General features: G+C 40.4%; 1 protein-coding gene and 1 long non-coding RNA gene across 6 annotated transcripts; one reads left to right on the forward strand and one right to left on the reverse strand.

Annotated features, from left to right (window-relative positions):
• Positions 1-477: 477 nt before the first annotated feature.
• Positions 478-19,677, reverse strand: LOC116162016 (tau-tubulin kinase homolog Asator). Of its 5 annotated transcripts, none has more exons than XM_031475527.1 (12): positions 19,655-19,677; positions 14,960-15,074; positions 14,738-14,907; positions 6,679-7,046; positions 6,405-6,622; positions 6,111-6,323; positions 5,608-6,066; positions 5,314-5,560; positions 4,805-5,082; positions 3,828-4,752; positions 3,635-3,781; positions 478-1,502 (listed from the first exon to the last, which is right to left on the reverse strand). In XM_031475527.1, the coding sequence occupies exons 1-12, from the start codon at positions 19,660-19,662 to the stop codon at positions 1,459-1,461; spliced, it is 3,192 nt and encodes a 1,063-aa protein (XP_031331387.1). In that variant the 5' UTR covers positions 19,663-19,677; the 3' UTR covers positions 478-1,458. The 5 variants fall into 5 exon arrangements, with proteins under 5 accessions (XP_031331387.1, XP_031331384.1, XP_031331386.1 ...); XM_031475524.1 differs by having other exon boundaries at positions 488-1,491; XM_031475526.1 differs by lacking the exon at positions 19,655-19,677 and adding an exon at positions 15,510-15,643 and having other exon boundaries at positions 490-1,491.
• On the forward strand, positions 15,235-16,274 carry LOC116162019. Its single transcript, XR_004143476.1, has 4 exons — positions 15,235-15,473; positions 15,535-15,772; positions 15,827-16,042; positions 16,086-16,274. It is a non-coding gene; the product is annotated as an uncharacterized LOC116162019 (long non-coding RNA).
• Positions 19,678-24,218: the final 4,541 nt, after the last annotated feature.

Below are 24,218 nucleotides of genomic sequence, written 5' to 3' on the forward strand. Positions count from 1 at the left end.
GAACAAGCTAGGCGAAACAACCAGCTGGAACGATGCACGTTAATGTTCTTGAAAAAATATGACGTTCTTGATTTTTATTGTTGCACAATTTGAAATGCTTTGTCCAGGGTTTTTGTCCTTAAGAAGGTTTCCCTGACATCGCCTAGTGCGTAATATGTATATTATGTCTTTTCTTCCACACAAAATTAGGAGTTTTATTCAATTTCCTTTCACGTTTGTGTATTAACAGAACCGCGAGTTGACACCGACCGATTCAAAGGTGCCGCGAAATGTCTGTTGTTTTGACATGAAAGGAACGGTGACTCTGCACGTGAGTGTGGAGTAAGTCAAGATTGCAGTCGCTTCTCGACTTCTCTGGCGTATTCTCCTCCATTGATTGCATGATGCTATGTAAACACACTTAGTGATGACGTCATAATACAAATCAGAAATTGGTCCTTCAAGCCATATAGTTTTTAATTTTAGTAAAATAACTTACCTGAAATTGTTAATAATTTAATAACTACAATTTACAAATCATATAGCAATATCTTCATAAAAACAATAAAATGTGTAAAACAAAATAAAAAGATCTATGAGATGTACACGACAATCGAAAATAACAATAAACTTTCTTAATATCATAAAGAATATCTATATAAAAGCATTATATATAATATACATTTTCGACTTAGAAACAAACGACTCGAATATTTCAGGTGCAATTTGAAAGATCCAACAAATTCTAATTAGACTAAACGGTTACCCCAGAGAGAAATGAGATATATGTTTCTTTATACGAGTAACAAGCCATGGCTTTAATTTGGATGAACTGAGAGCGGAACCGAAAGCGTTCGGTGTGAAACATTTTTTTTCCCCTAAAAACGAAACAAAATCGAAAATCTACTTCATTCTAGATAATCTAATGTTTTAAGCAATTTTTTAATCTGAGCTAACTCTCTAATAATCGACAACTACGTCTCATGTACAACGCGCCTTTCTCCTACGAACAAATTAAAAAATAAATAACAAAAAAAAACAACTACAACAGAACTATGTAAAAAAATATTCACAAGAATCGAATCACAATATCAACAATAAATTACGTCGAGACTCCCAACAATTACTTTAGATTTGCTCTTAACCCCTAAACTTTGCGCCCTAAATAAATTGCGTACGAAAAATATAATAGAGAGCGGCAAAAATATACTTTTACTTAATCACAATTTGAGGTGCTCATATTTTACATACAAACGGACAATTTTTGCGTGTCTTCCTCCCCTTCGATGAAAATACAAAGCACCATTCAATGTTATAGATCAAGAGAAATGTCAAAAACACTAAAAAAACCGCAAAACCACTACGTGACAGGTCGGTACCTTCTGCAGCGCACTTCGCTCTCGGGCAGCGGCTCGCCCGAAGGTGGAGGCGGCGGCGGCGGTCCCTCCGACGTGTCGGGCGAACTTTCGGCCGCCCCTATCAAACACGTCGGTACACCTCTCGCCTTAGCACCTTCAAGATGTCTTTAATTTAAATCGCTATATAAAAAGATTTGCGTGTAAGCGTAACCCATAACAAGCCCAATGTTCGGGGTTAGAATGAGTTTTTAAGACTTGCCACAGGTTAGTTACGAGCAGGTTAAACGCACCGCTCATCTCATGATATACTCCAAGGTCAATATATAAAAATGCCAAAGACGCATATTTTAGCATATTGGGACGAATACGCAAAAATACGCCATAAAATATGTTTACTTTAAACATACCTGATTCAGTTCCACTAACACGTACAGAATATGCTAAAGCTTCAATGGTAAATCATTTAGGTAAGAATGTCAACTATACTTATTTCTGCACATAAAAAAAATGCCAAGGTATGCATTACTGAAACACTAGAATTTAATAAAAATGAGCGACCTTCGTGTATTGCGCATATTTTAACACGTTTCAGGTGAAATAATCCCAAAACTCATTGCAAATACTGTTTAACTAAAATATGCCAATATATGCATATGATCTAATTCACTTTTACAACCGTTGCGTTTCAGTTCACATGATATATGGTGCACTACACTACACTATAAAATATGCTTCTTGATCAACAGGCAAAATATGCACGAATATGTTCAATTAGATTGGTAGTTTCCACATACAGTTGTGGTCTATTACATTTACATTCAAAGGCAAGTGGAGAGATAATATTTAAACTACGTATTGGTGCATATAACAAAATATGCAAAAATGTTCTATAGCGTGCGATTAAATTATAGAACTTTTTTGGCACACATTTACCCTGTAAAATGTGTCAAACGTCCCTAACCCAAACTACAGATGGTTTACTCATGAAAGAGAACGAAGGGGGTACTGTAACGGAATTTTCCGACTGGAGTTCACTTCAGTCCCAAAGTTCGCTGGTCTAACGAGCCGTACGGTTACAGTGTGCAGGGTATGGAATATCACCCGGTATATACGGCGCCACCGTTGCCATTTTTAAAAGCATTACCCCCACCAAATGAAGATTCGGTAGTCCTTTACCTTTGACCCCCAGAACTATCGTGGGAATCTGAGAAAATAATCTTCGTTTACTGGGGGGTATGGAATACCTCAGACCCCCCCCCCCCCCCCCGTGGTACGTGCCGTACTTCTTAGTAGAAGAGGGTATGACAATCTTCCCAAAAAGTGATGGGCTCCGAAACTAACCGACTTATGAGATAATATGGCACCAGGTCTGACATAACCCCCCCCCCCCCAGCATGTACGGCACTATTTTCAAAAAAGTCCTACCGTAACCCCCACCAAATAAGTATTTGATAGTCCTTCCTCTTTTACCCCTAGTCCTTTCATGGGAATCTTTGGAAAAAGAGAATGAAATCTTCGTTTACTGGGGGGTATGGACTGTCCCCCCCTAGAGGTACGTTATCTGCCGTACTTTTTAGTAGAAGAGGCTATGAAAGATAACATAGCACCTGGGATACCCCCCGATATACGACACTGCCATTGCCATTTTCAAAAAAGTCCTACCACTACCCCCACCAAAATGGTACTCCTTTCTCTTTTACCCCCTAGGAGTCACGTGGGAAAAGGTCTGAGAGCTAACCGTTTTAAGAGATAACAGCACCAGGATCTGAGGAGTATGAAATACCCCCCCCCCCTCCAGCATCTACGGCACTATCATTGCCATTTAAAACAAAGTCCTAGCATTACCCCCACCAAATGAGGATGCATGCGATGCATGGTAACCTTTGGAAAAAGAGAATCCAATCTTCTTTACTGGGGAGGGGGGGATATTCCATACCATACAGTGCTAGGAAAACAATTGTACCGAGCTATTTCGACTTGAAAAAGGCGCAGCTCAAGCAAAGATGATATAAAAAAAAAACTTACATTTGCACAAACAAATACGATTGGATCTTGTTCTGGCGGTCACGAAGTGGTCCTTTAAACCGAATAATTTTTATTCATTCATTAAGAATAACTTGTGGTGCGAAAACGACTTGAAAAAGTCGCAGCTCGCAAATGAGTTTATTCCATATACATATGTATATATATATATATGTGTGTGTGTCGCGCGACATTGCAGCACCGTTCCGACCTTGGAGTATATTCAAAGATGTGGCGCCCACATTGTTGTTGGTGTGTTTCGATCTAACCCTTACCTCCGGCCGTCGAGTGCCGCTTGAACCTCAAATTCAGCTCGCTCGGATCGTTGACGTACTTATCGGTCAGACGGCGGCGACGCAAGCCCGGAGTGAAATCGCCCGACGACCACGACATGCACTTCGCTAACCTTTGGCCACTTACTGCTATAGGAATACGTGAAATCTTATTACCATCGGGTACGGGGCTTACCTAAAACGGGCAGGTTAGACGGCGCGCAACGGATCGATCGACTATTTACCGAGGTCTCCCGCAAAACTTGACTAGCATTATCGACGCCGCTGTAATCGTCCTCCTGCTCCGGCCGCTTATCCTTGATGTTTTCGGTCGCGTCGAAGTACTCGGACTGCTCCTCCATGCCGGGACTTATGCCGTTGGCGAGCGACTTTCGTTCCACTACGCTAAGCGCCGAAGCGGTTACGCCATCGACCGATGGCGAGCACTGCCTACGATTATTCACAACCGTCTCCCCCTTACTCTCTTTCACTTTTTCGACTATCTTTTTTTGATTAACTGTGGCAGTTCGCGAGTCAAAGTTACTTTTTGTAGTTTCGGAGGTGGACGCGACCTTGCTGGAGCTACTTTCCGACTTGGACTCGACACAATTTTGCTTGATCTTCTTGATCACTTTGTTCTCAATGACTCGTAGCGGCGAATCCGTTTCCTTCAGGAGTCGATGCTCGCAACTCTGCTCCTCGTCGTCTTCCTCAGACTCGCGATTCTTTTCGGGACTGGGACTGCGCAACTTCTTCCTCGTACTCTCCCTCTCGAAGACGTCGTCCTCTAATTTTGTACCGTTTTCAATACTAACCCGTTTTTCAGTCTTATGTTTAACGTCGTACTTCTCGTCGGGCGCGAACGAAATCTGCTCCTTCTTCGGACTGTGCAACTCGGGCGCGTCTCCGCGCTCTTTGCTGCTCTGCTTTAGTATACTCTTCGTCCGCTCCAACTTAACCTTTGGCTTCGGGGGAGACTCCGTCTTTATGATTATTTGCGTATTGCTATGGTTCTCGGCCGACGATACGCCGTTTTGCATCCGATCGCCCGCTTCGTCCGGAAGTTGAGGTTTTATAACCATTTCTTTTGGCACAACTCGAATCTGTAGCGTACCCGCAACCTGCGAAGGCTAGTATCAGCGCCACCTGTGCGAAGAAAGATGTACCGGTTACCTCCTGCAGACCTTCGTCTTCGTTTCCTTCGTCCTCGTCGTCTTCCTCCTTTTTGGTACTAACGCCGAAGCCCTCCAAAATGCTACTCGGCAGGCTGCTCCATTTGTGAAGTTGATTATCACCCACGGATTCCTGCTGGTGCCGCGAGCCGACATTTCGCATCATATCGACCTTGAAAACTAAGTCATCGAAGGCGGCCTGCTGTAGGAGCGGAGGTTTTAAACCTGAACGTATCGACGGGCCCAGAGTTGGCGTGGACCATGCGCGCGGGAGACCCCCTGAAACATACTCCAATGGATTTGTCCCTCTAAAAATCAAGTGCTTTTCAATCCGTACGCGTGCACCTGGATACAAACAAGGATAATATTGGAACTGGAAGGAGTAATATGATACCTTTTGAAGTCAACCAAAGATTTGCCACTTCTCCACAAGTCACGATTATGAAAAAACATGCAAGAAAGCTACGGGGTGCTCTCAAAAAAAGTGACACGGCGATCTAAGAACTTTACCCATTAGCTCCGGGAAGTCCTCGATTCCGGCAATGTTGACGTGCTTCCTCTGACTGTTGCGGGTCCGAGAGTCCTCGCTGATCCTACTCAAAACCGGCGGTACCGGAGGATTGGCCTCCGACACGACACCGACGACCCCCTTGTGCTCGGGACTTTCCGGCTTCCACTCGTTGTCCGTCGTCTCCTCGCTGTCGTCAAACTGAGACTTCCACTGGCTCGCTAACGTCAACGCTCCTCCCTTCGTCACCTGAAACCGTGCCTTACACCCTCGCAACTCGCGCGTTCGCCACCTACCTGTTGGCTAACGTTCTCGTCGTCCATGACGGCGAACTGCGTCAAGCTTTGGTCGCGGACGCCCGATCGCGAGCTGCGCGCCGCGGACGGCTGTCGCCGCCTCGGCCTCTCCTGCTCGGGCGTCGCCGGCGAGTCGACCACGCTGCCGCTCTGCGGCGGCGTGACGACGCGCAGACGTCCGAGCGTCGCGACGCCCGACTGACTCTTCCGCAAAGGTACCGGCTTCTGGTTCGCGTCGGCGACCGAACGCGCCGACGCCGCCCCCTCGTTGTCCAACTTTTCCGGCGTCTGCTCTAGATGAGAGGTGGCACGACGTCGCTGACTCGATGGAACCGCTTCGACAGGTGTCGCATTACAGTTCTTATCGACTGTAGGCTTAGGCGCGTTAGTCTGTGTATCTGTAACTAAAGGTGCGGTATTTTCGGTTTCTATTCTTCGCCGCCTCGCCTCTAAATGTGCCTGCACCAAACGTTAGTGTTTGAAATGAACGTACCGGTACGTACCTCCTTGTTATCAGTCGGTTCGATGTTCTCCTGGTTGTTGTCGGTTGTGTGCTTCGTATGCCTGGGCAGGTTGGCCGGTGCCGTAGGCTGTTGAAGCGGAGGAGTCGGATTAATCGCGGCGTTGTCGCCGGCGGGAACCTTCTCCCAATCGTAAGGATCTGAGTCTTTAACGCCTCTTCTCTTCATACATCGCTCAAATAAATTAATTAACATCTGCAATAAAAAATCCATCAGCATCACACTCTAAACACTTTTCGAAACTAGCAGACCAGAAGACCAAATTTTGTTTCCTACCTGATAGTCGGGCTTATCCGCATACTCCAGCATTTGTATATGGTCTAAAAATTGTTTAAGATCGGACGGCAAATGCTTCAGAAGTAGCCTGTGATCGTACTTCTCCTTCATCAAGCCGACTTGCTCCTTATCCTTCACCTTTCTCCACGGCAACTGTCCATTCACGAATTCGACTAGCATATAAAACAGACTCCACAAATCGTCGTGCCGACCCATTTCTGCGAGCAGCTAGCGTTATCCCACACAAAAAAAAACCTCGAAACAATCCCGTTACCTTTATTCCTATGCGCGTTGATGCTGGCGTACCGGACGGTACCGCGAAATCCGGCGGCGGCGCGCGGCGCACGCACCTCGCCCGTCGACGTCGTGTACTGCCGCGCCAGTCCGAAATCTAACATGTACACTTTCCTACAGTTATACGCCAGACGTCCCATTGAAAAATTACTAGGTTTAATATCACGATGCAGGAAACCGACCGAATGAATACTTTCTATCGCTTTAAGTATTTGTAATCCTAAACGTAAGGTGGTCGAAAGACTAAAGGCGGATCTGGGCTGCGCTCGCCTGAGCTCGGCCAAATTTCTGCCCTGCAATTGCATTACTACATAATTGAACCTATCGTTGCGACCGCAGCCGATAAACCTGAAACAATAATCATAATTTACTCACATTGAACGGAGACACTTAAAACCGATATTTTTGGCGCGAAATAAACGCAATATCGGAGAGTAAAGATCGACTTAAAGGATCATTGTTTCCCACCGGTCAAAATTCTTAAAATAAAACGGCCCGTATTGAATACAAATACACTTTACCTTAATTATACACATCTAAAACTACCCCTCGAGTCGTCCAACCTTGGAAAACTGAATCACCCCCTATTTAGGATTCGTGAAATGTAACAAAAAATTACGTGGAGAGAAGAGAAACCGAGGGCTGAGTACCACTACAGTTTCCGGAAGGAGGGGGGGGGGGAGAAGTTACCCTATTGTTTTCACGTACCTACCAAAGAATCGAAATAGTACCAAAATTCATTTTGTTCTATTCCGGACTCACAAGAAAATGGGTCTCCATTTTTGTATACATTCGTCGACTTTGCTAGAACGTTTTGATTTTTCTGTTTTTTATTTGTTTATTGCTCGAAATCCTCCAAAGGTGATAGCATTTCATATTTTTCTGCGCGGTTCTTCAAATGTTTCTCAAACTCTGAGTGCACCTACATAATTCGATAATTGGTCCTTTGATGGGGATATAATTGAACCTTTGCGTACACTAGCTGTAATTTCGGATTTTGGAAAATGCTGTTTTTCTAAATTTGAACCTTTGTATGCGAATTTATAGTTGCTTCTCTCTATGAGTAAACAACTTTGAATTTTGGTGTACAAGGTGTCCCATTAATTAATTAATTTATTTATTTATTGTCCCTCTTGTTCTAGGCCCTCAACAGGGAAAAAAAGGGGCCAAGATAAATCGCTGAAAATTATTTTCAAGTTTGTAACTTCGCCGCTAGAGGGCGTACGATTCATGGTTAAGTAGACAAATGACTTTTTTCCTAAAATATACCCAACAAACATGCATAAAAAATACATGCATAGTAATCTGTATCAATTTTGCATCATTTTGATGGAGCGCAAATTGCTCTAGCTCATAAAATATGAGGAGTGGGGGAAGGGGAACATCTCTTTAAGGAATTGATTGTAACTTCGGATTAGGTTAACAGATTTTCACAAAATAGGTCTTGTTGGAAAGAGCTCTCTTCGTGGAATCAGATTTTACATGAAGAGAGTCTATTTAGTAAACGTGATGAGTGGTAGAGGGCCCGATGTGACATTAACATAAACTTTGCAAGTTTTTTTTTAAAATTTCAAATGGAACGATATAATTATTATATTATATTATCAAATAAGATGAAAAAGTGAGAATATCAGTGAAAACCGCATTTTGATATCTGTTTTCTAAGCAGAGATATGGGGAAAATACGAACATTCACAAATTTTAATTGCAATATTTATATTCATCCAAATTGGATTTGAAACAAATGAACACATAGCAACCGATAATTATGTCAAAGTGAATGAGGCGATGGCAGTTCAAAATTAACACTCAATCTAAGTTTTTTAATTATGAGCAACAAAAAAATGATTCAAACTTTAAATCAGAGAAATATGAATTAAGTAAATAATAAAAGAAATAATTATTATTATTAACGTAAATGTTCAATGTCTGCCATTATTTTCGACACAAAGACGAGTCTCTGCTGTGTAGAGAGAACAGTTGCTTTAACTTCAGCCATGACTATGAATTACATTNCAAAATGGCTACTCTTTAGATAAAATAAAGAAGACAATCAAAGGGTGTAATCATGGCCTATGTATCGGTATCTGATTGATGGTTACAGAGGACCAGTCACAAAAAAACAGAAAAAGCTAAGAACACTTCAAATTTAAATATACAGTTTCAATTGATTGACATTTACGAAATCTAACAAAAAACTCTTGATAAAGGTAGCAAAGAAACGTCGAGTAACTATTAATAGTCACTTTACACCAGAATAAACCGGAAAATGGATTTTATTAATAAAACTCGATAAGATAACTATCCTTGTCGATAACTATCGATACGTCGAATATTTCTCTCAAATGAGACGTGCAATTACCGCTTAATTACAGCGGTAATTGCATTGTAGAAAGCAAAAGAGCCCTGCGATAATTGCATAGTTAATATGGTAACTCCATTAAAGTTGCAAGAACTGCATTCGGTCATTTTCATATCTTGTTAAAAGAGCCCTCTTGTCTTGTCAGGCTCTTTCGCCAAAATATAAAAGTAAACTCATGCAGTTTTTAGACACGCTTCCAAAAAAATGATCGGTAATATTATATCGATAAGTACCTATATATTAAAAACTATCGCCATAACGAGAACTATCGATATACCGATACTTATCGATATAGCGGCAATTATCGATCTTTCGATAGTTATCGGTGTATCGATAACCATCGATATTTCGATAATTATCGGCATAGCGATAAGTAAAATATATCGATAGGTAAGTACCCGATACTTATATCGATAGATGAAAACAGTTATCGCCCATCCCTAGCGATAACTATCGATATATCGATAACTATCGACATATCGATACCTATCGATAGTATTCACATATCGATAACTATCGATATATCGATATATCGAATATCGATAACTATCGAAAATCGATAAACTATCGAAATATCGATAACTATCGATACATCGATAAAAAAAATCTATCGATATATCGATAACTATCGATATATTCGATAACTTTACTATCGACATATTCGAGTTCATCGAATTTGATAGTTATCGATATATCGATAACCATCGATATTTCGATAATTATCGTGCATATCGATAAGTAAAATATATCGATAGTACGTACCCGATACTTATCGATAGGTGAAAAACAGTGATTCGCCCATCCCAGCCATGACTATGAATTACATTTCTAATTCTCGTCACCATATCGTTTCTTGTAGTTGGCCTTGTTAGAAAAACTGTGCGTCTTTTATCCTTTCAAACAAATTTAAGTCTAAGCAAGTTAAGTCGAGTGACCTAGCTGGTCATGAAAAAATACTTCCTCTTTCTATCCATTTGCCAGGATAACTCAAATTCAAACACTCTCGCCTCGACTCTCGCTTACCAAGAAATGTGCCGGGCACCCATCGTGGTGATAGTTCGCACGAATACGTTTAATGAAAGGACTGATAAACTTTCTTTTGTTCTGTTTTCTTTTGTTTCAAAGCCAACTTGAATGAGCATCAATATTGCAATTAAAATTTTTGAATATATTCGTATTTTCGCCAGATCTATGGTTAGAAAACAGATATCAAAATCCGGTTTTCACTGATATTCTCACTATTTCACCTTATTTGATAATATCATATAATAATAATATTATCATTCCATTTGAAATTACCAAAAAAACCTGCAAAGTTTATGTTAATGTCACATCGCGCCCTCTACCACTCATCACATTTACTAAAAAGACTCTATTTAATAAAATCTGATTCCGCGAAGAGAGCTCCTTCCAACAAGACCTATTTTGTGAAAATCTGTTAACCTAATCCGAAGTTACAATCAATTCCTTAAAGAGATGTTCCCCTTCCCCACTCCTCATATTTTATGAGCTAGAGCAATTTGTGCTCCATCAAAATGATGCAAAATTGATACAAGATTACTATGCATGTATTTTTTATGCATGTTTGTTGGATATATTTTAGGGAAAAAGTCATTTTTCTACCTAACCATGAATCATACGCCCTCTAGCGGCGAAGTTAGAAACTTGAAAATAATTTCCAGCGATTTCTCTTGGCCCCTTTTGTTAACAATTTTTTTTTCCCGAAGCTGTGCAATTAACGGTTCCATAGATATAGCCTGTGACCATTATTAATGGGACACCCTGTACACTATCAGAATTATTATTTTTTGAATTATTTGAATTTTTTAATATTCTTGGAATTTGGAGTTCTGGGGAAATAAAACTCGTAGTCGTTTGTTTTTGAGTTATTGGAAATGCGTTTATTACAAAAGTTTCTTTGTATTGATTATTGCATAATCTACCGTTTTCAAAATAATTATACAGGGCCTAGTAAAAAGTTACCGGACGTAACCTCATTTCTTTAAATGAGACACCCTGTATATTTTCATCTCGATTTTAATGTAAAAAGATAGCATATTATACTTCCTTTAAAAAAATTCCATTTTTTGTATTGTTTTTGAACCTTTTTTTAAAATGTTCCATTTAAAAAACCAAAATCAATAAAGCGCAGTTCCATAGCGTTCTCTGCATTAAACTTAGTATTCCAGGCACTACCCACAATTTTATACATTTTCTAACAACTAAGGCTTACCTGGTTTTTATCTGTCAATACTGGTCGTTTATCCGAGCGGAATAGTAAGCCTTCTCTCTACACATACTGTACAATTTGTATGAATTTATCCGAAGCAAAATAATAATAATAATAAATTGTCTTTATTGAACATGTTCTCTGGCGAAATCTAGCTCAAGGCTATTCTATTTAACCAGAAAGCATGGAAATAAGTACACAAATTAAATATGCATAAGATAAACAAATGATAATAAAATACAAAAAAAAATACAAAAAAAGCACAGCATTATACACCTGCAGGAACCATCCCAAATTATGATTATGATTGAGAAGATATGCCTTTAAATGTTTTTTTGTAAATTATTTCCACGATATTCCACAGAACTATAACTAAAGCTTCTTTGAAACATAGCTGTTCAAATAAGAATAAAAATAATAATAATAATAATAATAATACTTACGAGACTATAAACATTGCACAAGAAATATAACACCCGAAAACGAATCTTGACCATCGCTGCATGGGCATTCAATGATCTGAGTTCTCAAAAATGTCCATGTGGAGATACTAATAAGCAGGGGCGGACTGGGTACTTACGGGCCAGGTGGAATTGCATAGGTTACAGAGGCCACAAAAACATTTTAAAGTACTCCTTTCTCGAAAATCAATTACCATACAGTTTTTTTTTAAATTGCAGCTGATAATTAAAAATAACAAAATATACAATCCAAACGAGGCGCGTCGCCTATCCTTGTATTTCGGCACTTTCATGCTACGACAAAAAATGATAAATTCATTCATTCACTTCAATTAAAACAGAATTTTTTAACAACCTAACATCAACCCCATTAAAGAAACGTGTTAATAATTTATTAATAGTGCAAGAAACTAAATACAGCACATACTTATAAATTTCCAACGGGCCAGGTGGCAATCGCCACCCGCCCCCCCCCCCCCCCAGGCCGCCACTGGTTATACACTGCCTTTTTTTGAGCCCCAAAAAAAAATTGTCTCAGATCGACCCGGAAAAAAATTTTCTTATAGAATTGGCCTGTAGAATCCATAATTTCAAACAGTTCCAAGATTGGGCTACTAGTTCAAAAGTTACAGCCCTTTGAATTTTTTTTCGAAATTTGTTTCTAGTCTATAACTTTTGATTGAGAAGTCTGATCGAAAAAGTACGAATTGATTTGGATTCTACGCACCCAAATTAATAAGAAAAAGTGTTTTCCCGAGAAATTTTGGTCTAGTCGAACTTTGGTAAAAAAGGAAGGTTATACACTGCCTTTTTTTGAGCCTCGAAGAAAAATTGTCTCAGATCGACCAGGAAAAAAAAATTCTTATAGAATGTAGCCTGTAGAATCCATAATTTCAAACAGTTCCAAGATTGGGCTACAAAATTTTTTAACAACCTAACATCAACCCCAATTAGAGAAACGTGTTAATAATTTATTAATAGTGCAAGAAACTAAATACAGCACATACTTATAAAATTCCAACGGGCCATTATGATCTACAGGCCAGGTGGCAATCGCCACCCGCCCCCTCGGGCCAGTCCGCCCCTGCTAATAAGAATTAAAAAAAATAATAATAATTTATTCTTTACATAATATGACATTTTAAACGTTAGTTAAAAGAAAAACAAAAAACATTCATAAATAAAATGCAGGCATTAAAAAGTATATAAATAAAAAATGTAATAATAATAATAATTAATAATATATATCGGGGAGAGCAAATGTGTATGTTTTTGTGTGCCAATTTCGATGTCTCGATACCCCCCCCCCCCCAAGCCGTTGAATAACCAAGGAAATAAAGCGCGAAATTAAAATGAGACGACACTAGGCAACACTGTAGACAAGAAAGTCATCGAATTGTATGAAGGTAATGGAGGGAGAAGTTGCAAATTTTCGTGCTGAATAAGAATCTGAAAAGAAATTTGAAATATCTTCAATAGTTTTGAAGATATAGCAAAAAAAAACGGAAATTTCTGATTTTCGTTTTTAATTTTTTTTTTTATAAACTAATCGTTGTAGACATTTCTAATTGACACATTATTCGGACACCTTTTAATGGAGATTTTAAATATGGCATCTTATTTTTAATTACTTTCAAGATGACGGAGAAACACGTGACAATTTACTTTTTCTGATGGGCGCCATATTGAATTTTGACATTTTGGGATTACGTCTTTTTTCTCTTTACAACAATATAACACACATGGTGGTTCAGTATCACATTATTTCTGAAAATAAAGTTTTAAATTTTTTGAGAAGAGTGCTTTGGAAAAACAAAACGTTCTTTTGTTGTAAACAAAAGTTGACAGTTTGATCCATCTGTCTGGTTACAGCATTGTCAGAGAAGCACTCTTATCAAAAAATTAAAAATTGTATTTTTAGGAAAAATGAACCACCATGTGTGACATATCGTTGTAAAGAGAAAAAAAGACGTAATCTCAAAATGTGAAAATTCAAAATGGCGCCCATAAGAAAAACTAAAGTCGCCACGTGTTTCTCCGTTATATTGAAAGTTATTAAAAACAGGATGATTTGAAATCTCCATTAAAAAGTGTCCGAGTAATGTGTCAATTAGAAATGTCTACTACGATTAGTTTATCCAAAAGAAATTAAAAACGAAAATCAGAAATATCGTTTTTTTTTGCGATATCTTCAAAACTATTGAAGATATTTAAAATTTCTTTTCAGATTCTTATTCAGCACGAACATTGGCAACTTTGCCCCCATTTAAGCAACTTTCTATGTCTTAATAAGTGAGATCCCCATAGTGGCACTCGAAAAATGGACACCGTGTATAATTTCGCACAAATTTCCAACAAAAATGTTTGAAACATTCTCTGTAGTATCATGTGTACTGTAGTGTAGTATGTATATCCAAACTTCCATGAACATTTTCAAATTTTCCCACACTTTTCCAACATTTGTATATTATTATATTATATTATTATCTTGTACAGAAATATTTCCAGAGTTGCAGCAAAATGTCTGCACTTCCAAATTTTCAAAATGCTTCATTTTCAATATTTTTATAAATGTCATTTCAAAATTCTTGACACATTCCCAACATTTTTGAAGTTTAACAAAAAATGTCTAGATGGCTCTGGTTATATTTTTTTCACAAATGCATACCTACATTTTGAAAATTTATTTCCATTTCTGAACAATGTCAAACATTCAGCATGTCATGTGTTTCCAATACGTTGCTGATACCAATACGAAAAGTGTTTGAATCACCTGTATCCACGTTAATTTTTTCGTTTCATTGTTTTTAGGGGGGTCCTCTTGGGTTATATGAATCCCGATTGCACCCTTCATGGACCTGTTTACTTTAACTAACGCTAACTTCTCTGTACTTACGTATTTTTAACGTGGCATACACATTTGCACACTTTTACTCTTGCGTTTACTCAAAAAATGCAGTTTCTTAAACGTTCACTCAATACTCACCGACACACGTGGTCTTTGCCTTGCAGCTTCTTCAGTACGGCAACCTCCATCTTTAACACCTGCTTCGGTTGTCGAGCCGACTCCACTTTAAGCGCCACCTGCTCGCGCGTCAAGAGATCTAACCCCTCGTAGATCTCACCGAAGCCACCTCCGCCGATCTTCTTTATAACCTAAAAGTTGACAAGTTGAGCGTATGCCTCTCGGTAAGGCTCGTCCGCTTACCTTCCATCGTTCCTTGACGACGTGCCCCGGCTGGAGGAGATCCTCGGACGTCATTGTGATGTTATTGTTTTGGTCGGTCGACTCGAAGGCCCCCTCCCAACTTACGCTTCTCTTCCTAAAGAAAACGCACGCACTTTACTGGAATGCCCCATGAGCAGATTGCATAAAAATGGGGGGTTAGCGAGAATGACAAAAATCAGCTGATTGGACGCATGTGCGATAGACCTATTAAAGTTGCCCTTGATAGGCCGAGTACGCCCCGAACTTATTGATTTTATAACAATGAACGATAATTGTTAAACAATTACGGGGTTAAATCGGCGTGAAATTGTCATTTCGAGGTGCGGGAGTCGTTTGCGTAAGGGCCCCCTCGTCGCACTTGCCGCGGCACAAATTTAAATCGCTCGCACCTCAAAACACCTTCGCGAATAAGCGCCGCAGTTTGCGCACAATGAAGCTTAAAATGAAGGGGTAGCATGCGATAATTGCAAATAAAAGGCGAATGGGAAATTAAGTAAGGGTAATTAAGGGTAGTTTTTGTGTTTCTTACGGTTTTGTGCAATTTTAATCGATAGGTCCGCCATCTTTTAAACTGCCATGAAGTTACTTCCACTTCCAGAATTCAAATTCTTTCCAAAAGTTGCGATCGCCTAAATTGTTTAAATGAATTTTTTTAGTTGAATTTGTCAATTTTTACTGCGAATTTTGAAATTTTGACGAATGTTTATTGCTAAACGTTTACCCACTCGATTTACATTTTTCAAATAATCGTTAGGGGTAAATCAAACATGGCGCAAGTAAACATTGTACAGGGTGAGTCTATAGAACCGAAACGATGTCTTCCAGAGCGTTAAATACTTTTTTCAGGGTTTTCCAGCGCTTTCTGGACCCCCCTTCTAGAGAAATGGAAAGCCGTCGATATTTTAGTACTTCCTGAAACTGCTTGAACACCTAAAGAGCTGTGGAAAGCACTATAAGGCAATCTGATTTCCAGAAAAGGACCTTGGCTTCACAACTCCTTGCCACAGCCTTTTCAGCGCTGTTTAGACACTTCCCAGAACTATTTAGACACCGCTATTACAGGTATTACACTGTGACTTTCAAAAACCTTTAAATCACATTTCAGGCTGTGTTCAGACTAATCGAGGGCATTCTTCACCCAGACAAAGACTATCTCTATGACACAGACCAGGGGGCCGATTCTAACTGATTTCGACGGTTGAAATTTCAGTAGTTGCGTCGAAATTGCGATCGTAACCATCTATCGGTGTTATCATGAACTACTAATATACGTCATTGAAACGTCATAACTTCTCTACCGTTGAAAATAAATTCAACTAGACTAGAGTGGTTGAAATTACGATTTCAACGTCGAAATAGAAGGGATAGCGACAGTGCGCGCTTTGTTATTCAGAAAGTCGTACGTTGTTTTAACCTCAATTTTGTGTTTTGGTACACTGTTTACATTTTTTATCCGTGACTTTGTTTTGTTTTACTTTTACCTACGTATCTTACAATGGCGGAGACTAAAATCACATCCCAACAAAAAACCATTTTAATTCCTGGAGGAATAATAATAGGTACGATTGTAGCTACTGTAGGGTTAGGGTCGAACATAAGGTTTTGTTTAAAATAGTTCAAAATCAGACAGCCAACTTAGCAAAATATAAGATCAAACTTAAAGAAACATAAACTTCCTATTACACCCTAAGTAAGAGTAGAAATTGGGTGTCATGGCGCCGTCACATTGTACATTGATGCAGCAGGAACACAGCTGCGCCGCCTCGCCTCGCCCTGTAACTACCCCTTCTACATAACGCTTCAGTTTCGGCAGTTTTGCCGTAGTAACTGGGCGAGGAGAGGCGACGCAGCCGCCGAAGCCGAAGCTATGTCCTTGTTGTATTAATGTTCAATATAAGGCGTCCCACCCGCCGGTCCTAAAGCTAATTGTATTAAAGGGAATACAATGAAGGATATTCTTACGGATTCGGAGACTGCGTCGCATCGCCTTGTTACTACAGACATATATAGCTTCGGCTTCGGTGGCTAGGACGTTTCAGCTCGCGCATTAATACAATAAGGGACATAGCTTCGGCTTCGGCGGCTGCGCCGCCTCGTCTCGCCCTGTTACTATGACAAAGCTGCCGAAAATGAAGCGTTACCTAGGAAGGGTGGTAAAAGGAGGGGATGTGCGCACCCGCCGAAGAAGGAGCTGTCTATATTGTATTCCTTTCAATTCAGAAAGAGACGTCTCGTATCACATATTAATATAACGAGCGGCTGGGCCGCCTCGCCTCGCCCGATTACTACGGCAAAGTTGCCAAGACTGTCGCGCTATCTAGGAAGATTAGTAATAGGCCGAGGCGAGACGACGCAGCCATCAAAACCCAAGCTATGTTCCTTATTGCATTCCTTTTAATACAATAAGGGACATAGGCACATAGATCCGGATTCGGCGTCTGCGCCGCCGTCTCGCCTCGTCCTGCTACTAAGGCAAAACTACCGAAACTGAAGCGTTATCGAGTAAGGGCAGTGACAGGGCGAGGTGAGGCGGCGCACCTATGCCCCTGATTGTATTCCTTTTATTATAATAGGGGGAATATCTTCGGCGTGTTTATTGCAAGACGTTTACCCACTCGATTTACATTTTTCAAATAATCGTTATAGAAGAATGGCGCACCGCACGCAAGAATTGTAGAGGGTGAGTCAGTAAAACCGAAACGATTACTGCAAAAATCAAAAAATATTTATTTAGAGGGTTAGAGACCCATATGGAAGCTTTTTCATGCTCTTTACAAAGCTTCTTAAGATTCTCTGGACCCCATCTAGAGGCTGGAATGCGTTTTTGTACTTTAGGTGCTTTCCTGAAACTTTTTGAAGAGTTTGGAAAGTACTCTAAGGCAATCTGAAACTTTACCATAATACAAAATCTTCCTTTCTACAGCCCTTTAGCCCCCTTGCAAAGCGGTTTAGAACTATATTAATTGTACCTTCACCTCTAATGCAGTGTCAACTGTGATTTTCAAAAACACAACAAATACCACGCAACATAGCGATCGATAGAACAGAAGAACCTTAAAGGGTTATTGATATCCGGCCATACTGCGATTTTCAAACACTGGGTTCGTTGTAGTTACCGATGTAAAATTTGGCCCTTTGTTGATGAAAAAAATCTCTTTAACGGGTTCTGAGAAGTAACTAACTACCCTTCTTTAAGGCGACGTAAAGCATTCACTCTTATCAAGACGATATAAATCTCATTAAACACTTTTTTCTTCTACAAAACTTTACAATGATGCAAGACTGACTGTCTTTTCAAAAAGCTTCGATAACGGCAAAACTGCCAAATACACACAAAACAATAAACGACTTTCAAGCGTCCAATAAACCAAACGATTAGCGTCTGACTCTTCTATTCAAATCTTTCTTTTCAACTTTCGTCTCCACTTTCTTAACCAACTAATGCATTCTTGAATGATAAACTGCACCTGTGTTTTCTTATCTTGAAACTAATTAGCTTTACTCCGCGAAAACAAGACGACCGGAGATAAATTTTGACAAAACCTGCGCAATTATTTCCAGACGTGTATAATCAAATACAAGGTGGTTATTTAAACAAAATTAACAATAACAATTCTGATACAAAACAAAAATAGACCTGACCTCAAATTTAACCAATACTTGTGCCATGCGACCAACTATTAACGTTAAACGTAATTGAAATGCACATACAGGGTGTTCTATCGTGATTACTAATACCGCATGGCCTACTTTACACAACAATATTATAAGTACGATGTTGCTCTGTATGTGTCGACTAACCGTGGAGGATATTCCTCGTGCAGTTCCGATTCTGTGCTGTATCATGTTGCTTCTCTCGCTGAAGGGCTGTGCGTGAGCAATACGAGAAGGGGTGCTCTTCTGTTGAGTATGTGCTTCTATGATCGATGGTAGATTTTAACGTGATGAATGGTTTCGTCATGGTAACCAAGGAGAAACTTAAACGTGAACGAAATGGCGGCGAGTTCAGTTGATCAAGAATAGCACAACGCAAATGTGTTCAATTACCGTTTACTGTTCGCGACCGATCAAAGTTCGTTAACCTGTCACCTTTCGCACCTACAACTGAAATTAGCTCGTCATTAAGTAAAAACGGAGCTAATTGTCGTTTCTTCGAAAATTAAGTTGCGATGCCAAGATGAAAGGAGCCAAAAACCCTTTTATTTTTAAACCGAAGACAAAGAAAAAAACGAGCGTTTCGCGTCAAAATCGCTTTATAAATTACATTTTGATTGGTGCAATAAAAATAAAATCGAAACATTCTCTTTGGCGTAATTAGATTCTAATTTTGCACCTGTTTCTATAGACGCTATGATTTATTTGTACCTACATCGATAGCGCACCGATACGGAGACTGCCACCAGGTGGCGTTCCTGTCGTGCGTGTTTATTTAAACTGAAAGCTAGACGGGGCAGTTCTTTGAAAATAGTTTGTTAACATGTTTTGGATCACTGCCAAGGCGAGGATTTTCCTTACCTGAGGTCTTCGTCTAAACTTCTAGTAAACAAATTGTATTTCTATCAATGCCAAAGCTCGGCAAAGCGGTAAGGTATAAACAAAATTCCCAAATATTATCTAATAGCGCAACCACCTGTTAAACGTTACAAAAGCGAAGCATTCAAATTGGCCACTCACCACCTCATCTACGAAATGAACTGTTAAAAACAAGCAAATTAAATCCAAAACGGAGGCCGATTTTGAAAGAAGGTTATAACCGTTGGCGTCCCCACTACTTTTATTTTTAGTTGGCTAAAGGTTTACGCTTTCTTTATCTCCATTTGTATCGACTTTCGTTTTTGAAATTATACGGATGTAAAAGCACCTGGCAGTACTCCAAGTCACCTGCTGACCTAATTGCAACGAATCATTAAGAGAGTATAATGCGAAACTCGTTTTGGCGCGGTACTATTTTTAAATGCTGCAACTTTTCCCATAGGTGGCGCCTGCTGACGACGAGTTTCGTGCTTCGAAAATCGTTGTTTAGGCAACAAGCAGCATTCGTATGTGTTTAGTGTAGTGCACTAATTTTAAAGTGAATCAGAACGGAGATGACTCAAATAATCTTTCGACGTGATCTCTCTCGTTTTTTTACAAAAAGAAAATGCCCACCGCCGTATTGGATACTTTTAAAATTGTTACAACGCCTTTTGTTCAATTTTTTCGGGAATACGAGTTCTTTTCCTGTTGTTTGGAGCAGATTTTCTGCAGTAAAAACCAAAGGAAACCTTCAGGGCCTCAAAAACCTCATTAGAATTAAAAAGAATTCCGATTAAGTTCTTGAAATAATTCAAGGATCTCGTTACCAGTCTATTCAGAGGGAAGCCCGCCCAGACAGCACTTAGTCACACCAAAGGCAGCTAGGTTCAGAGCCCGTTTCTCTCCATAAAGGAGACCCTACCAGGCTCCTACCTCCGGAAGAACGTTCTCCATGGGTTCGTCCCGAAATCAAGAGGCCGGGTCATCCGGGACCTGTATAACACAGCCAACACCTTGGTTACCCTAGGGACGTGCGCCTGAATTTTCAGAGACGCGCTATCCCAGGGTCGGTCTTCTCTAACCAGTCCAAGGTCTACTGGCATTCGGCCACAATGGCACCTTGCGGATTCCAGCAGAATCCCAAGAAAGGTCTTTCGACCTCGTCAACAACCGCAGCTGTAATGCACCTCGACTGAGGCTCGGTAATGTCCACCTCCGGGTGCCACACCGGAACCGTGGCCACCCTGAGCCCCGCCGCAGTGACTTGCCCATTGGTTCGTGCTACACCCACAACTTTGGGTGCTCCAGAACCTCTAGGCTTCTTCTCAGACTGCCCTGAGCCAGATCCTGGAGTGCTTCCCTCCGATCTGAGACGCTTGGTTCCATACGTCGGGTTGCCGCCCCGAGTCAACGACCTTGACCCAGCTACTAGGAGGTCGCTCGGTATCTGAAGGGCACCGATATCGACCCTGCATCCCAGTGCAGGACCGACCCGCCACTCGTACAAATATCGTACCTTAAGAGATTGCAGCACATGAACCTCTCCAAGATTTTTTAGTGATTCTTCAAGGATCTCTAAACAATCCCTCTATAATCTATGAAGAATTAATCAAAAACTCGGCATTCCCTAGGAATCTTCAAAAAATCTTCCAAAAATTCACTGAATATTTACAAAATTATACAGGAATCTCTTAATGATCGCTCAATGAGCTAACAAGAATCAATCAAGGATTTTCTGGGAATCCTTCACCATTTTCATTTATCTCCCATAAACTATGAGAATCTCCTTCGAGTTGCTCCAAAATACTTCTATTCATAGTGATCCCATGGAACTCTCTTTCAAGGGTGCACTTAAGAATTCAACAGGGGTCTCTTACGAGTCGGACGAGAATCCTTTACTTACCCGTGAGTTTTCCTGGTGACGAGTAGGACACGTTCTCTTGGGGGATGAATATTCCGAGAGATACCAAGCATCAGATTGAAAACTTTATGGAAGCGGGAGGTTTAGCGAGGGATTACTCCTGGAGCGAATATTCAAGCGGTGAATATTTTTTGAGCGCGTCTTCTTCAAGGCGAGTATTTCGTGGAAGAATTGTTTAAAAAAAATTTTGCTAGGAGGACTTTTTGGGGATGAATGATGAAGGATGGTGACGGAAGTAAGATTTGTCTAGCAGCAATTGTTTCTTGGAGGAGCATATCCCAACCCAACCTTAGAACCATCTTGCCGAGTCCTAGCGTTGTTCACTTCTTCTTTATACCTTGCTCATGCCCCCTTCGAGGCATCTTCGCGGCTTCTTTACGTCTCCGTCAATTCTTGTTTACGCATCCTTGGAGAGGGGCGATCGACGAGTTCATCGCGCATGTAACTCGAACGAGAGAGAGACGAGCACAATAACAGCGCACCCCCGACAAGCGGAAGAATACCAAAGGTGACACACGCGACGTTGGGACTTATTAAGGGTGAAGTGTTTTAGTAGGGGCAGGGCCCACACTACCTCCGCCATAGAAATACGTGGAGAGGTGTACATAGGCATTCTACGATCGCCATGAGTATATTAAAAACAGGTCCGTTAACTTGGCCCCCCCACTGAGAGATTTCATAGTCGTATTATTTTGAAATGAATGCGCTCGTTATGCGCTCATATGCGCCACCGATAATAACTCTTGCACCATTATCGTTTTTTAGAAATCCGAAAAAACATTTGGAGGGGGGGGGGGCAAGTGAACGTAGCCCCCCTCCCCCCAGTACGTATTTTGTCCCTTGTAACTAGGTCACCTGATACATTTGGTTATGCGCTCAATTGCGCCACTTGAATTAAAGCTAGCGCCATTGCGGTTAAGCCGTGACAAATTTTCAAAAAGTGGGGGGGCCAACTTAACGTTTTTAAAAGTTACTTTTTTTTAACATCTTTTCATACGAAATTGTACTCTCAGGTATGCGCTGAAATGCGCCGTAAAAAGATATCTTTGCGCCATTATTGTTTTTTGGTTATCCTTAAATATATTTGGGGGGGGGTGGCAAGTGAACGGAATATCCCCATGAACGATTTACCGGTATTTGTGCCACTTGCTACATTGGTTATAGCTCAATTGCGCCACTTGAATTAAGCTAGGCCACTTTAATCGTCTAAAGCCATAAAATAATTTAAAAGTGGAGGTCTAACTTAGCGGTTTCAAATTATTTCCGGAATGCGTCAATTTTGAAATATTTTATCATCGATTCGGCCTTTCGGGAGTAATAATACAAATAACTTACCTATTTTCTTTCTCAGATCGTTTTAACTAAGCTCACAAAAAAACACCCTGTATAAAGTGTTCTGAAACACTATAATGCGGCCCCCCAGATTTTTGTTTACGGCGCATTTACGCATGATTGAAAGTACCATCTAGTAGAAAAAAAGTGTTAAAAACTAACTTTCTGAACGTTGTTAGCTCCCCCCCCCCTCTTTTTAAAAATTTTTTATGGCTTTAACCGTAATGCGCTAGACTTTAATTCCAGTGGCGTATTGAGCTCATAACCAGTATGCACAAGTGACAATACCAGGGATAGTCAAAATGCGTTCATGATTCCGTTCATTTGGCCCTCCCCCCCCCCCAATATATTTAAGGATAACCAAAAAAACAAAAGGCGCAAAAGATATCTTTTACGCGCTTTCAACTTACCTGAGAGTAACAATTTTCGAATGAAAATATGTTAAAAAAGAATAATTTAAAAAACGTTCATTGGCCACCCCCCCCACTTTTTCAAAATTGTCAGCTTTAACCGTAATGGCGCTACTTTAATTCACGAGTGGCGCAATTGAGCGAAAACCAAGAGTATCAGAGGACTAGTTACAGGCCAAATTCACGACTGGGGGGGCTACGTCACCCCCCCCCCCCCCATGTTTTTTCGATTTCTAAAACGATAATGGCCAAGATATTATCGCGCAGATGACGCATAACTAGCGCATTCATTTAAAATATGTGACATACACATCTTCTCACGTGGGGGGCACAGTTAACGGACATATAAATTGGTGAAAACCTTTGTGCAGATAAGCGCTTTTTTAAAGATATAACTTTGTATGACATCACCATTGGATATATTTCTAGCAGACGTCTTCAATCGCCCTTTTGTAATCCTTTCTGACAATCGTGCTTGAGTTGCATAAGGGAATATTCCGATCACGATACAGGTCGAGGAGGAGGGCTATGTTGGTCAAATTAATTCCTTTCGTTGAGAACCTTTCATAGTAGTACCATGAGGATACAACTAGTTTCACTCCCCCCCTCCCCTCCGCCCGACTTTGTTAAGAAGACAATAAAGAAGGCAGTCCGTTGGTAAAAACGCTTTCCTTTCGTTGAGACCTTTAAATTAGAATAACATGAGAGATACAATTTAAGTCTTTACCCACCCCCCCCCCCGTCCTCAGGCCCGTCCCCTTGGCTTGCCTTCACTGATTTCGAAAAGAGTCGCACGGGAAAGTTATAGTTTGTACAAACCAATTTATTTCGATGAGACCTTTCATTACAATACCATGAAGAGTAGAACATGTGTTTACTCCCCCCCCCCCCATTTTCTAAAGTTTAACTTGGCACCACTAAAAGCATGCGTATGCAAAATCTGAGACCAATTGGTTGTCGTATGTAAAAGTTATGCACGTTTTACTTTCAAAAACAGCATCTCAGGAAATAATTCATGGGGGGGGGGGGGGGCCTTTTGAACAGCGAAATTTAATGACCG

Source organism: Photinus pyralis, unplaced genomic scaffold (genome assembly GCF_008802855.1).
Source record: "Photinus pyralis isolate 1611_PpyrPB1 unplaced genomic scaffold, Ppyr1.3 Ppyr1.4_LG10, whole genome shotgun sequence".
Lineage (NCBI taxonomy): Eukaryota > Metazoa > Arthropoda > Insecta > Coleoptera > Lampyridae > Photinus > Photinus pyralis.

What these genes read in the sequence shown, in the direction of transcription:
- LOC116162016 (XM_031475524.1), bottom strand. An exon ending in TCGTCAAGGAACGATGGAAG is followed by an intron (nt 14,908 to 14,959) that starts GTAAGCGGACGA and finishes GTCAACTTTTAG; the next exon opens with GTTATAAAGAAGATCGGCGG. An exon ending in GTCTAACCTGCCCGTTTTAG is followed by an intron (nt 3,782 to 3,827) that starts GTAAGCCCCGTA and finishes GTATTCCTATAG; the next exon opens with CAGTAAGTGGCCAAAGGTTA.